This window comes from Lytechinus variegatus, chromosome 11, assembly GCF_018143015.1.
Source record: "Lytechinus variegatus isolate NC3 chromosome 11, Lvar_3.0, whole genome shotgun sequence".
Lineage (NCBI taxonomy): Eukaryota > Metazoa > Echinodermata > Echinoidea > Temnopleuroida > Toxopneustidae > Lytechinus > Lytechinus variegatus.
In genome coordinates, this window is record NC_054750.1 from 27,039,206 (window position 1) to 27,051,879 (window position 12,674).

The following is a 12,674-nucleotide window of genomic DNA, read 5'->3' on the forward strand; positions in this document are numbered from 1 at the left end:
TAAATGCCCATTTTTAAAATTTAAAACAAGCATCGCCGAGAGAGGGCGCTATATATCCAAGATTTGAATATTTGAAATTTTCTCAGAGAAGTGCAGTTGGAAATATATCTAACGGTCTCTACGCTTCAGTAAGACTGTCATATTAGATGATATTCGATTATCAATCACATTATTGACCCTTTACCAAAGCTATACACAGGCTTTAAGAATCAAAACTTTCAGACCAATCATAGAAGATAATGTATAAATTACTAACGACTTCATAGTGGTCTTGAACCCACACAACACACCAGAGTATTGGCCCCTTGCCCTAAAAGTTTAAGTGAATGATGGAAGGATTCACTCTGCGGGATATGGCCAACCATGCAAGCGGTACAAATAATCATCTGTCCATCACAGACGATTGATGTCGAGCTTGGCTTTCCATAGCGGGCAACCATCAGTAGACGGTGACACGACATTCGCCCTTGCGACAATTGCTCCAGGTGGGTGCTTCATAAAGCTGTTCGTAAGTTAAGAGTGACATTGAGAACGACTGGTAATTCTTTCTTGTGGAAAATGGTACATGTATATCCATTGATGGTTAAGTGCATAAGGTTCACCAGTCAATCTTAAAGTCGTTCTTTAAGATGTAGGGTTATAGGTTTGCATTATGGTTTTATGTTGGGTTTCAGGGCCAGGTTTATATTAGGATATAGTGATAATTTATTTGGTTTAAAACCAAATAATTATACTTACTTATATAACGCTTAATACTTAAAGTCTCTAAGTGCTCTACAGTATATGCAGCCTAATTACCTTGACTTTTATAGTTTAGTAGTGGAACTGTTACCAAAGGTTGAAGTTGGTTATTTGAGTGTGGAATTTAGAGCGGAGCTACTGTCGCCGGAGCAAATGTCATGGAACCCAGTAGACGGAAGAAAAGGATCGAGGTTTGGGGAAAATTTTTAAAAGAAATAAAACTTTACCTGATCCTCCGCACACCACTCCTGCGTCTTCGGAATGCGCGCAATTGTGGGACGATGTATAGGAGCAACTAGAAAGCGACCGCTCATCTCCAGAACAACCAACATCATCCATCAGTATAGGCCCCGATCCTTGGCCAAAGTAGGCAGAAGATCTGGCAGCCAGGGCCGATCCAAAGCCGAGTTGGCGACACACTACACCAGCATCGCTTGTTCCCCAGAGATCGTCACAGACGGTACCCCATTGGCCATTGAGGTATACTTCCACACGACCTTCACGTGAGTTGGATCCACCAACGAGTCGAACTGAAAGCGGAAGTGATCAGATGGAAGATTTCATTAGATATCATATAACAATACTGATTGGTATGGAAGCTTAAAAGTGCCACCGAGATGTTGAGATAATTATCTCGGGAAGTCGACATCTTGATAGCAAACGATAAGATGACGAGATCCCCGATCTCATCATGTCGACATCTTTCAGAAGAGATGATGAGATGACAAGATCCCGGATCTCATCATGTTGACATCTTGTAGAAGAGATGATGAGATGACAAGATCCCGGATCTCATCATGTTGACATCTTGTAGATGAGATGATGAGATGACAAGATCCCGGATCTCATCATGTTGACATCTTGTAGAAGAGATGATGAGATGACAAGATCCCGGATCTCATCATGTCAACATCTTTAAGAAGAGATGATGAGATGACAAGATCCTGGATCTCATCATGTTGACATCTTGTAGAAGAGATGATGAGATGACAAGATCCCGGATCTCATCATGTTGACATCTTGTAGAAGAGATGATGAGATGACAAGATCTTGGATCTCGTCATGTCGTCATCTTTTAGTAGAGATGATGAGATGACAAGATATCGGATCTCGTCATGTCGACATCTTTTAGAAGAAATGGTCAGATGACAAGATCTTCGATCCATGATCATGTCATCTAATCATCTCTTCTACAAGATGTCGACATGACGAGATCCGAGATCTTGTCATCTCATCATCTCTATTAAAAGATGACGACATGACGAGATCCCGGGATCTTGTCATCTCAACATCTCTTCTTAAAGATGTAGACATGACGAGATCCAAGATCTTGTCATCTCATCATCTCTTCTAAAAGATGTTGACATGATGAGTTCCGGGATCTTGTCATCTCATCATCTCTTCTTAAAGATGTAGACATGACGAGATCCAAGATCTTGTCATCTCATCATCTCTTCTAAAAGATGTTGACATGACGAGATCCGGGATCTTGTCATCTCATCATCTCTTCTAAAAGATGTTGACATGATGAGATCCGGGATCTTGTCATCTCATCATCTCTTCTAAAAGATGTTGACATGATGAGATCCAGGATCTTGTCATCTCATCATCTCTTCTAAAAGATGTTGACATGACGAGATACGGGATCTTGTCATCTCATCATCTCTTCTAAAAGATGTTGACATGATGAGATCCGGGATCTTGTCATCTCATCATCTCTTCTAAAAGATGTTGACATGATGAGATCCGGGATCTTGTCATCTCATCATCTCTTCTAAAAGATGTCGACATGATGAGATCCAAGATCTCGTCATCTTATCTTTTGCTATCAAGATGTCGACTTCCCGAGATAATTATCTCAACATCTCGGTGGCACTTTTAAGCTTCCATAGCATACAGTTTTGCCAACTTGCATTCGGTTATTAGCGGTGACTCTTGACAATCTCGGTGTCATTCGGTGACTTTCGGCAACTCTCGGCGTCAACGGCAATAAGTCTTCAAGGATACATACGTCCACCCCCAGTACTATCATGGGGGTACCACTCACACTATTAGTACCAGGTTAGTGTGGGGGTGCATGGTACCATCGATGACTTTCAGCATGGAGGGTCTACACAGACTCAGAAAAAGTTTCAATGCTGCTTTCTTACCTCATGCAGTAAAAAACTGGCAACTCAATAAATATGGATAAAGGAGCTGCTCTTCTGGAAAGTGACCGAGAGATAGGCTTCCAAAATGATAATAAAAACATGGCGATTTCTCTTCTCGCCCCCAAACTTGACATGTACAGGATGTGTGCTCACCAAAGTCAAGTCTGAAAATGGTGTGTCAAGATAGAATTAATGGAAAACTACTTTAATAGCACATGTACCCATATAGGCCTTGCCCTGAAACATCCCACGCAGCTGATGGTTAAAAGGATTGGAATCCCCGCCTGGACTAAAAGGGGAACAAAGGGGACCTATTCAAGCAAGGCAGGGTAAAATTACTGCCCGGCCATGTGAAAAAAAAAACTATTAGCAACTATTTCAAATAGCTTGATGCCATGGTCACATTTGCTCTACGGCGGCCGTACGGCGAGTCGAAAACAGCCGTTTTATTCATTTTCATTCAAACCACCCATATTTATCTGGCAGAAAAATGTTAAAACGACTGTTTTTGACTCGCCGTACGGCCGCCGTAGAACAAATGTGACCATGGTATTAGTCATTGATGGTAACCTGGGCCCCGTCTCACAAAGAGTTACGACTGATCCAATCAATCGTAACTCTATGGAAATCCATTAGTGTCATAATTTTTTTTCTGCAGGAATTTACCAAAATGTCCTTGGTGAACAAAGGAGAACACATCAAATTGTCAAGAAATCAATTGATTTATGGATATACATTCATATCTAGACTTTTTTATTTGGAACAAACGTGCATTTTATATGTTGACTTTGCTGGCTTTCCATAGTTGCGATTGATAGGATCAATCGCAAATCTTTGTAAGACTGGCCCCTGAATTAAAGAAGCAATGCTCATTAGATAATAAGATCCTGTATCTCTTCATCCGAGCTAGAAAACAGGATAAAGTTATTTGTTTCCCTAAAAATGGAAAATAAATAGATAAAATGAAATGCATTTTCAGTGTACTCGGAAAAGAATATTTGTACATATATGGCGCTATTTAAATGTCTATCATTATTATTGTTATTATATTTCAGTTTTATTGGTGCCCTTTCGGTAGGGGGCGGAATGAGTAATAAATTTCAAATTCCAACCTACCTGATCCCTGTGTCGTCCTTCGATCTCGTGAGTGGGGTTGGTGAGATAAACCGATAGCCAAGATGGAGCAGTAGCAGAACATAAACGAACAAAGAAATAATATATGAGATATCAGCTCCATGGTGTTGGTCATATATAATTATCAGTTCTGTCCCAGAAATCAAATCTACGATGCTTGAAAAAAAAATGATGGGATAGAGGTGGTTCCAGGATGGTTCCTATTTTGCACTCGGGGAGAAGTCTGATTAAAAATCACTTAATTGATTGGTTAAAAATTTGTACCATGTGTAGAAAGAAAAAAAAAACACTGGAACATCCATGCGAACAAATCAATGGATAGACCCGACTCCTTGCTATGAAATGATTTTAATTCCTGAGTTTGTTCAAACACAACACATGTCCTACAGAAAGATGTCAAAGAAATAGGTCCAAGGAGTGATCATCCCTCGGGTAGCTGTCTACAAACTATCAATTAATGTGCCAAATCTTTTGGTCATGTCGGTATACGATCAGACGGAGAGAGCGACAGGAGAATAGATCATCAGCTACCTTAAACCAAGATTGAAATGATGAATAGATAAGTCCGACTCATGAATTTATAGGCCTACTGAAAACATATTGTTTTAGCCTAAGTAAAGGATCCCCACCCGGGAGGATGCCCCTGAAAAAAATAGATTGCAAGGGACGATAACCCAAAATTCCCCGTTTTTGTTTTTGTGTATTTCGAGATGACTGGAAGGTATCATTCGAAAGGGGAAGGTGGGTTTTATGCACTTTTCGAACTTTGACCCCCAAATATGATCCCGGTATTCACCTTCGCGCTGTCACCATCCTTTCATATAAATTTGACATTCTAAACTTGACAAACTTTCAACTTCGTGCACAGATTCCGGGTATGGATAACATACAAAATAAACTAGGTCATAGGAAAGTAGATTAAGGCCTGTAATGAAAAAACAACCGAGGTATACTTTTTTTCGTGAATATTAAACCTATAGGAGCTTGAGTTTTAAAATGTTGAAAACTCGACTGTCATTCCACCTGTAAATTGTTAATATCTCTGTACTACATTATCTACATACACTTCATTTACTACCAGACAGAGGTTTTATTCCAAATAGCGGTCCTAAAAATCAGTAGTTGAAAACAGCTCATTTGCGTTGTCCGACTTAATAAACTGTACCCCTTATAATTATATAATATTGAAATAATTGATTAAAAATGATATATATCCAACCCCTAGACATCCTAGACCGCTAATATAGGAGGGGATCGGGGGAACCCGCTAGCAGTGGCGTAACTACGGGGGGGGCATGGGGGGGGCACGTGCCCCCCCAATCGGCTGGCCAAAAAAAAAAAAAAAAAAAAAACGGGGAAAAGGAGAAAAAGAGGGGAAAAGGAAGAGAAACGTAGTGGGGGAAATAAGAAATTGTTATTTATCATAGTGTTATATTATGTTATATAACATAAGAAGCATTTTTCACAACTTTATGAAACATTATTGCTTAATTGTGTCTTCATTGTTCCTGGTGCTCGCATAGACTTTTTAACGAGACATATAAAACCGCTGTATAAAGCCTCCCGTTTTCAAATCAATATACAACAAAATAATATATTTCCTCGCAATTAGAGTTATTATTGTTTTTAAGTAGTGATATATTCTTCTTTTTCATGACTACTGAAAGTTATTTCTCTATCTTAAGGTCTTAATATAAAACATTTCCTGTCCGTGCTAACGTTCGCATTAGTGGATTGGTGAGATTTCTGCTCTTCATGAACTAAAATCAGTCCTTAAAATGTCAATTTTTCTGATCTGAATATAAAAAAAATTAGCCCGCGCTTCGCGCTCGCATCATTTGGTTAGTCAAATACAAAGTCCTACAAACAACCCTTAGAATGCCCATCTTCAGGTTTATATTTCCTAAATGTTCAGCTCGCGCTTTTGCGCTTGCAGTATTTGATAAGTAAGATACGTATGATAATCATGATTACATGACTACAAAAATGCTTCATGACTGTGTTTAGATGTAATTCTAACAAAATCAGCAAAGGATGGCACTAGCATTAGATGACTATGGTGAGATATGTATACTCTTAATGGATTCTAAAATATAATCCTTAAAATTTCCTTGTTTAGGGTCAGTATATACAAAAATTTTAGCTCGCGCTTCGCGCTCGCATTGTTTGTTTAGCGAGACAGTTAAGTATCATGATTACAAAACAATTTGCTTATAATGTCAATTTTTAGCCCTCAATATCAAAAATGTTCAGCTCGCGCTTCGCGCTCGCATTATTTAATCAATGAGATACATATTCATTTGATGGCACTGCATGTCCTTAAAATATCTCTATTAGGTCAGTATACCTGACAACTGAGTGCGCTTCGTGCGCTCCCTAAGTGACCCGAAATATTTGCTGGTGCCCCCCCCAATGCCATGACCCACGGTACGCCACTGCCCGCTAGTTTAATCACTATTCGTAAGTGTTGTCATTTTTTTAAGAAGTTGGTGATTGTTGATAATATCGTCGAATAGATTCGCTAAATAGTCATTACATGGAAAAGGAGAATATAATATATGCACTTTTTTCATTCCCTTGGGAGCATTCCATGATAATTCCTTTGGTAAAATAATAAAAAAAAGTTGCATTTACAAAGTATTGTTATACGGTACTTCAAGTCAAGTGTAATAATGATTTCCCATTTTTGTATAAGCTAAGCATGACAGCCGTGCTGAAAAGAACAGTGTCACACTTGTGTGATCACTGTGTGTTCACATAGCGGACTATGTGATAATATTCACACTGTTAAATACTCAAATTCAACAATGTGATGATATTTACACACTGTGGCCACTTTGACAGTGTGACTGTTCCCAGCGTGTTCACATGGTCGACTATGTGAATACGTAACTAACACTGTCGACATGCTCAAATTTAACAGTGTAAATGTGATTTCACACTGTGGACACCTCGACAGTGTGACTGTTCAAAGCATGTTCACATGGTCGACTCTGTGAATACGTGACTAACACCGTTGAAATGCTCAAATTTGACAGTGTGAAGGCGTTTTCACATTGTGTTTCACACTGTGAAAACACTGTGGCACGGCACACTGTGGATCTCTGCGTTCTTTCCAGTAGGGAGTGTTTGGTTGTTATTCTTTTTACGGTTATTTGCTTGTTTAATAATAAAGAGAGGAAAATATCCGAACCTGGTCCAATGAAAATAATAAAGATTGTCATCAGACGGGTGCGATGTTGGGGGCTGATTTTCATCATCTTTTTTTTTTAACCAATCAGTGATATATACCAGGAAAAGCAACCTCCGGAGATGATTGTAATCTTAGATGGTTGTTTTGTAGTGTTCAGTCGTATCGGGTGAGCGGAAAGGGTAAACGAGAGCGCCATTCGATCAACCCCGTGCGTGACACAGAACCAGGATATCCAAGAAAGTTTAGATTCTCAAGGGAGGGGGTGGAGTGGAAAGTGGGTTGAGGAGGGTAGATAATAAATAATGATAATAATAGTGATATCTTGTTGAGCGCACACACACCGTCCAGAGACGCTCATGGCGCTAGCACAACAACTGTTCCTTTGGATACAAAATTTCATACACGTACATTACAAACAGCTACTTAAATATAAAATAGAAATCTTAAATCACTACAAGTACCATCCTGCATCACCACCACTGAAGTTCCCAGCTACATCCTGGTGGAGCCTGGTGCAATTAACGTCCTAGCTGCTCCATATTCCCTCACACACGCGCACACACCCTCATACACACACACACACACATAAAACACCCTCGCACCCGCTCACACACACAAAATTACCAAACAGCAACGGATCTAGTTTTTTTTGCGAAGAGGGGTTAGACCACTTTGTTTGGCCTCGTGATGATGAGCTACCACCCTCCTTCCGTAGATGTGCCACTATCGAGTTTTCACACTCGCAACGGGGACGGATTCTACAACACAGTAAATCTATTGACAATTTCCGTCAAATCACAATGGACAGTTTAGAGGTCTTTGTCGAAAATGGGTGAACCGGGGCAGCTGATCGTCGTAAGATTCTAAGCTGATGAAAACTGCAAATAGGTCGATTGTCCAGAGTCCTGGACGAATAAAAATGCTGTTTTGATTCACCGATTTTCGACAAAGAACTCTTTATCATGAAGAGCTTTAGACAATAGACTTTTTGTTGAAGAATCTGTCCCAGTCGCAATCGAAAACACCCTATTGTTCTGCTGACATGCCCCTCGTTAGAAGGAAAAGGAGGGGGTGTTTGACCCCCTCTCATTTTTTATGGAGCCCAATGGGGGGGGGGTGTTCGGGGGTTAAACCCTGGCCCCTAGATCCGCCACTACAAAATAAATGCACGGATTTTGTTTTCCTATTTACACCTATCAGTAATGATAGTTTTAATCATAGACAGACTTACTGATATTTGTTAATAAGTGTTGATAAATGGATTACTGAAATGCGAGCCTCCAATAATTAGTGAGGATTTGCACCCTTATAAGTCAGGGTGCAGTGCTGTGCCGTTTATACAAGATACCAATTTGTGAAAGCAAAATTTCACGTACACAAAGTGTGTAATCGGGCACTATAGGTGCAAACATGGACCATTTTTTTTTACACGTTTTACTTTACACAAATAGGTTGGTGTCTCCGAACCTTTTGACATCTTCTTTCTTTATCTTTAGTCTCTTAAATTCTCTTGACAAATTGGATACGACTGTGACGTCCAAACATCAACAAACTGGTAAAACATCACTCTCTCGTTAAAGGGATGGTCCAGGCTGGGGAAATTCATATCTCAAGATGAGGTTAACATTTATGATTTTATGTAATAACATAAGTAAAAGAAAACTGGGGGTGTGACATCGTTAACCCACCCAATCAATATTCATGACGATGTGCATATAATTGTTTTCACAAAATATTGATAAATTTTAACACTCAATAACTTTGCTATTTGTTATCTGATTTTGATGAAATTTTCAGCATCTTGTTCTGTGAATTTTACTCTATTTAGATATATTTTCAGCCCGGACTATCCCTTTAACCACCCACCCTCTTAATAGTCTCCAAGCAAAGACTCATTTTTGACAATAACAGGTCTAGAATGAAGACTAGACGCAAAATGTTCTGTATGTTGCAGAGCTAGCCACAGCATATAGTGAATCTAGTCTCACTATTTCAGACTGCATTATGCACTATTCAAATTCCGAAAACCGAGGGTTCGAGCCTGCAGACTACCCTCTTGTCCAAGATCCGCTCTCTCTTCCACTCTTTACACCACTTTATCTCTCTCTCTCTCCCAAACACACACCATCCACCTCTCTGTTATCTTTCTCTCCTCTCCCCCTCTTTTGGTTTGGTTTTATATACTGTATAAAATCCAAACAAAATATACATGTATAAACACTTAAAAACATACGGAAGGATCAATCTATTCAGAGCCATTGATATAATGGCCCTATTCTCATCCCCCTCCTTCTCATAATTGTCTTTCTTCGCTTTATAACTATCATAATAATATGCAACATGTATATAGCACTTACTACAGTGATTTGTAAGTGCTACATATTATTTCCCTGGTTTTATGTCTTTTTAAACTTTCTCACATGATTCCAGGAGCAATGTACCTCCCATTCCACTAACACACCTTCCCTCATACACGCAATGACATTGACAGGATGGACATCAATTCAAACCTACACTTAACATGATTTCTATGTGCATCATTACACATTATAAAGATTTAATGTATTTTATGTCATATAAAAAAATGAACCAAAATTACAAGATGGTACATTATGAGTACCTTAATACACAAAACTGTCTTTATCTGTGGAAGAATAGCTTCAATTTCTTTGATGTCCCACAGAGGAGAGCTTCATAATATTGATTCTCTAGCATAAAAGAGAACACTTTTCATTCAGACTATTTGGGTCTTTTTGCAATATCCAAAATTATGCACACTTACAGAACTGGTTGCCTCACAGGAAGAATAAAGCTGGTGAAGTGTTACATTTGTAGAACATCAAAATTGTAATTTTCATTCTTAATAAATTGGGACAACAGAATGTAAATCATAATCTTTTTGTTATTATGGCACTAAATGTGGCACTGGGGATGATTAATGAATATTCATCAAACTGGGGGGGGGGGGGGGTATTTGATCAAACAGATGGTCCTTGAAATTCACTGACTAGTATTCTAAAACGCTACTGGAAATCCTTGCATCGAATCATTCAGTGAAAATTAGTGACAAAAACCCTTTCACGAAATGCCCCAGCGGTTCTCCAGTTATTTCAACTAAGAACAAGTCATTTCAGATATAAAACCTCTCTGACCTTTGACCCCTCAACCCAAGAAATAAATCAACTCATGGCCCCTCCATATGAACATGGTTTGAGGGGAACCTCTCAGTTATTCACAAGAATAAACTACTTCAAGTATTAAAAGACACTTGCGACACTGATACCTTAATTTAAACTCATGGGCATACTAACACTGCATAGGAGTCAAGTTTGAAGTGTATGAGTTAAATGGTTTGGAAGTAATCAGTAAAAAAAGGAAGGGGGGGGATGGAACACCTGAAACATGCTGCTCCTGTGAGGAAGGTTTCACAGAACACCATGTATCTTTCTTGGGCAAATGTTGGTCCTGAAAACCCAAACTCGATGATTCAACAAGTGTGTTCTTGTCTCCAGGAGAAGATCTGAAGATGACAAGGCAAAAGCAATTTTGTGTCTCACCCACTTATGATAACCAGAAATATTATGATTTGTGAGGGCACGCAAGAGGATTATATCGAAACTTCATTGTGAAATGACTGGGATGAAATAACACTTGTCATAGCCTTGCACGTAAACTTTAACGTTGACCTGAAATGACCTTTGACCTTACCATGTGACCTCCGACTGCAGCATAACATGCAGGTCCCCCAAGTCCATCTACCATCCAAGTTTGGTTGAAAAGCGACTTACGGTTGTGGAGTTATGTGTCATTACAGGTTTGTGACGGACGGACGACATTTGGATCGCTAAGTCTCGCCTTCACCTCTGGTGGGCGAGACAATAACACACTTGTCGAAACGTCGAGTTTGGGTGGTCCTTATCAGGACAAACATTTGCTCAAGAAAGATACATGGTGTTCCGTGAAACCTCTTCTTCAACATGGAAACCTTGAGAAGTTACATGATGCCCCTGGTAAATAAAAGGTGGGCGGGGACATGAAAATGTACTCCAGTTCAAACCAAAAAATCAGGATAACTTCATTAATATAATAAAAGAACTTACTTCAGTAACCAATCAAAATTTGATAACACTGCTCATTGATAATAAAAGAACTCACTTCAGTAACCAATCAAAATTTGATAAAATTGCTCATTGAGGCATTGGGAAAGTCCATCCCACAGATAAAAACAGTCTTGATATCCATTTCTTGATATTTTTGACCAAAAAAATATCCAATATATAAACATACTTTTCAAACATACAAATTTATAAACATACTCTGAGATAAAAAAAAACAACCAAAAATATACAGAAAGATGTCATGATTATATAACAATTCTTGAATGTTGGCTAATATACAAGCACTGTGCTCTGTGTGAAACATATATGATAAGTTTAAATACGCTGATTTGTGACAAAAGATGGCATTTCCACCTTGATAAGAGAGAGAATTGAAAAAGTTGAACAATTATAAATTAATGATAAAGATACATACAGAATGATGTAAATTGGAATAAACATTTGTAGCTCTCCGACTCATAACTTCTCCATATTTGGAGCCATCCCTCTATATTAACAAGGATACATTCAGCTTGTGAATACTCTTGAATACATGGCACAAAAACATCAACATAGGAAATACATGAATTACTCTCAAGCTCATTATTTTCTCCTCTATTTCATAATATATTAATATCATACAAATATTTCTAAAACAAAGGATGTTTTCAGAAATTTGGCCTTTTGACACAGAATTTAGTCTTTTCTTAAACATGCAATCATTTTTAATTTGATTTTCACAAACAAAATGCACCTTTCCTTTTACTTACAATTAAAATTAATAAAACACTGCTAAAAATTGGCTGATACTAATGCACCATTCTTGTATAGTGCATGAAACCTTATTACATTGCAAAGGTTAGAAAATGATCTTATACATTGTATTTTTCATTCCGATTCATTTATAGTTAACAACAAAATGCAATAGTATACAAAAAGGAAACAGTGAAAAATGCAAGATACAATTACTACCCAAAATTGATGCATGTAAGTGGGTAACATGTAGGTCTGTGAAAATGATATGCATACCCCCCCCAAAAAAAAACCCCGCTATTTTATTCATGAGTCCACTCTTCAAACAGTGGACTCATAAATAAAATAGTGTATCTAACCATGGTAACAGGCATCAATTTGGTGCACTGTGACAAAAGCGCACATCAGCATTGGACATGTTTTATACACGCGCCCGATACGCAGTAAATTAAGAGTAATTTATACAGGAAATCTGCATAAACCATAGACTCAACCGTGGGTTTTCAAAACCACCTTTGTGAATTCGGGCCATTGATTTTATTCTTTAGTCATCATTCCCACAGCAAAATCTTCCCTTTATAGAGTTACCAATGTTGGATTTTCTTT

General features: G+C 38.4%; 1 protein-coding gene across 2 annotated transcripts in view; it reads right to left on the reverse strand.

The window, feature by feature from the left end:
• Positions 1-4,127, reverse strand: part of LOC121424357 (deleted in malignant brain tumors 1 protein-like) — a 32,721-nt gene extending 28,594 nt beyond the window's left edge. The window contains exons 1-2 of one of the 2 annotated variants that reach the window (XM_041620013.1): positions 4,008-4,127; positions 969-1,271 (exon numbers count right to left, since the gene is read on the reverse strand). In XM_041620013.1, coding sequence (XP_041475947.1) covers positions 969-1,271; positions 4,008-4,089 — 385 coding nt within the window. In that variant the 5' untranslated portion in view covers positions 4,090-4,127. Of the gene's footprint in view, positions 1-968; positions 1,272-3,112; positions 3,152-4,007 lie in introns of those variants that run through there. The other variant, XM_041620015.1, reaches the window with a different exon arrangement.
• Positions 4,128-12,674: the final 8,547 nt, after the last annotated feature.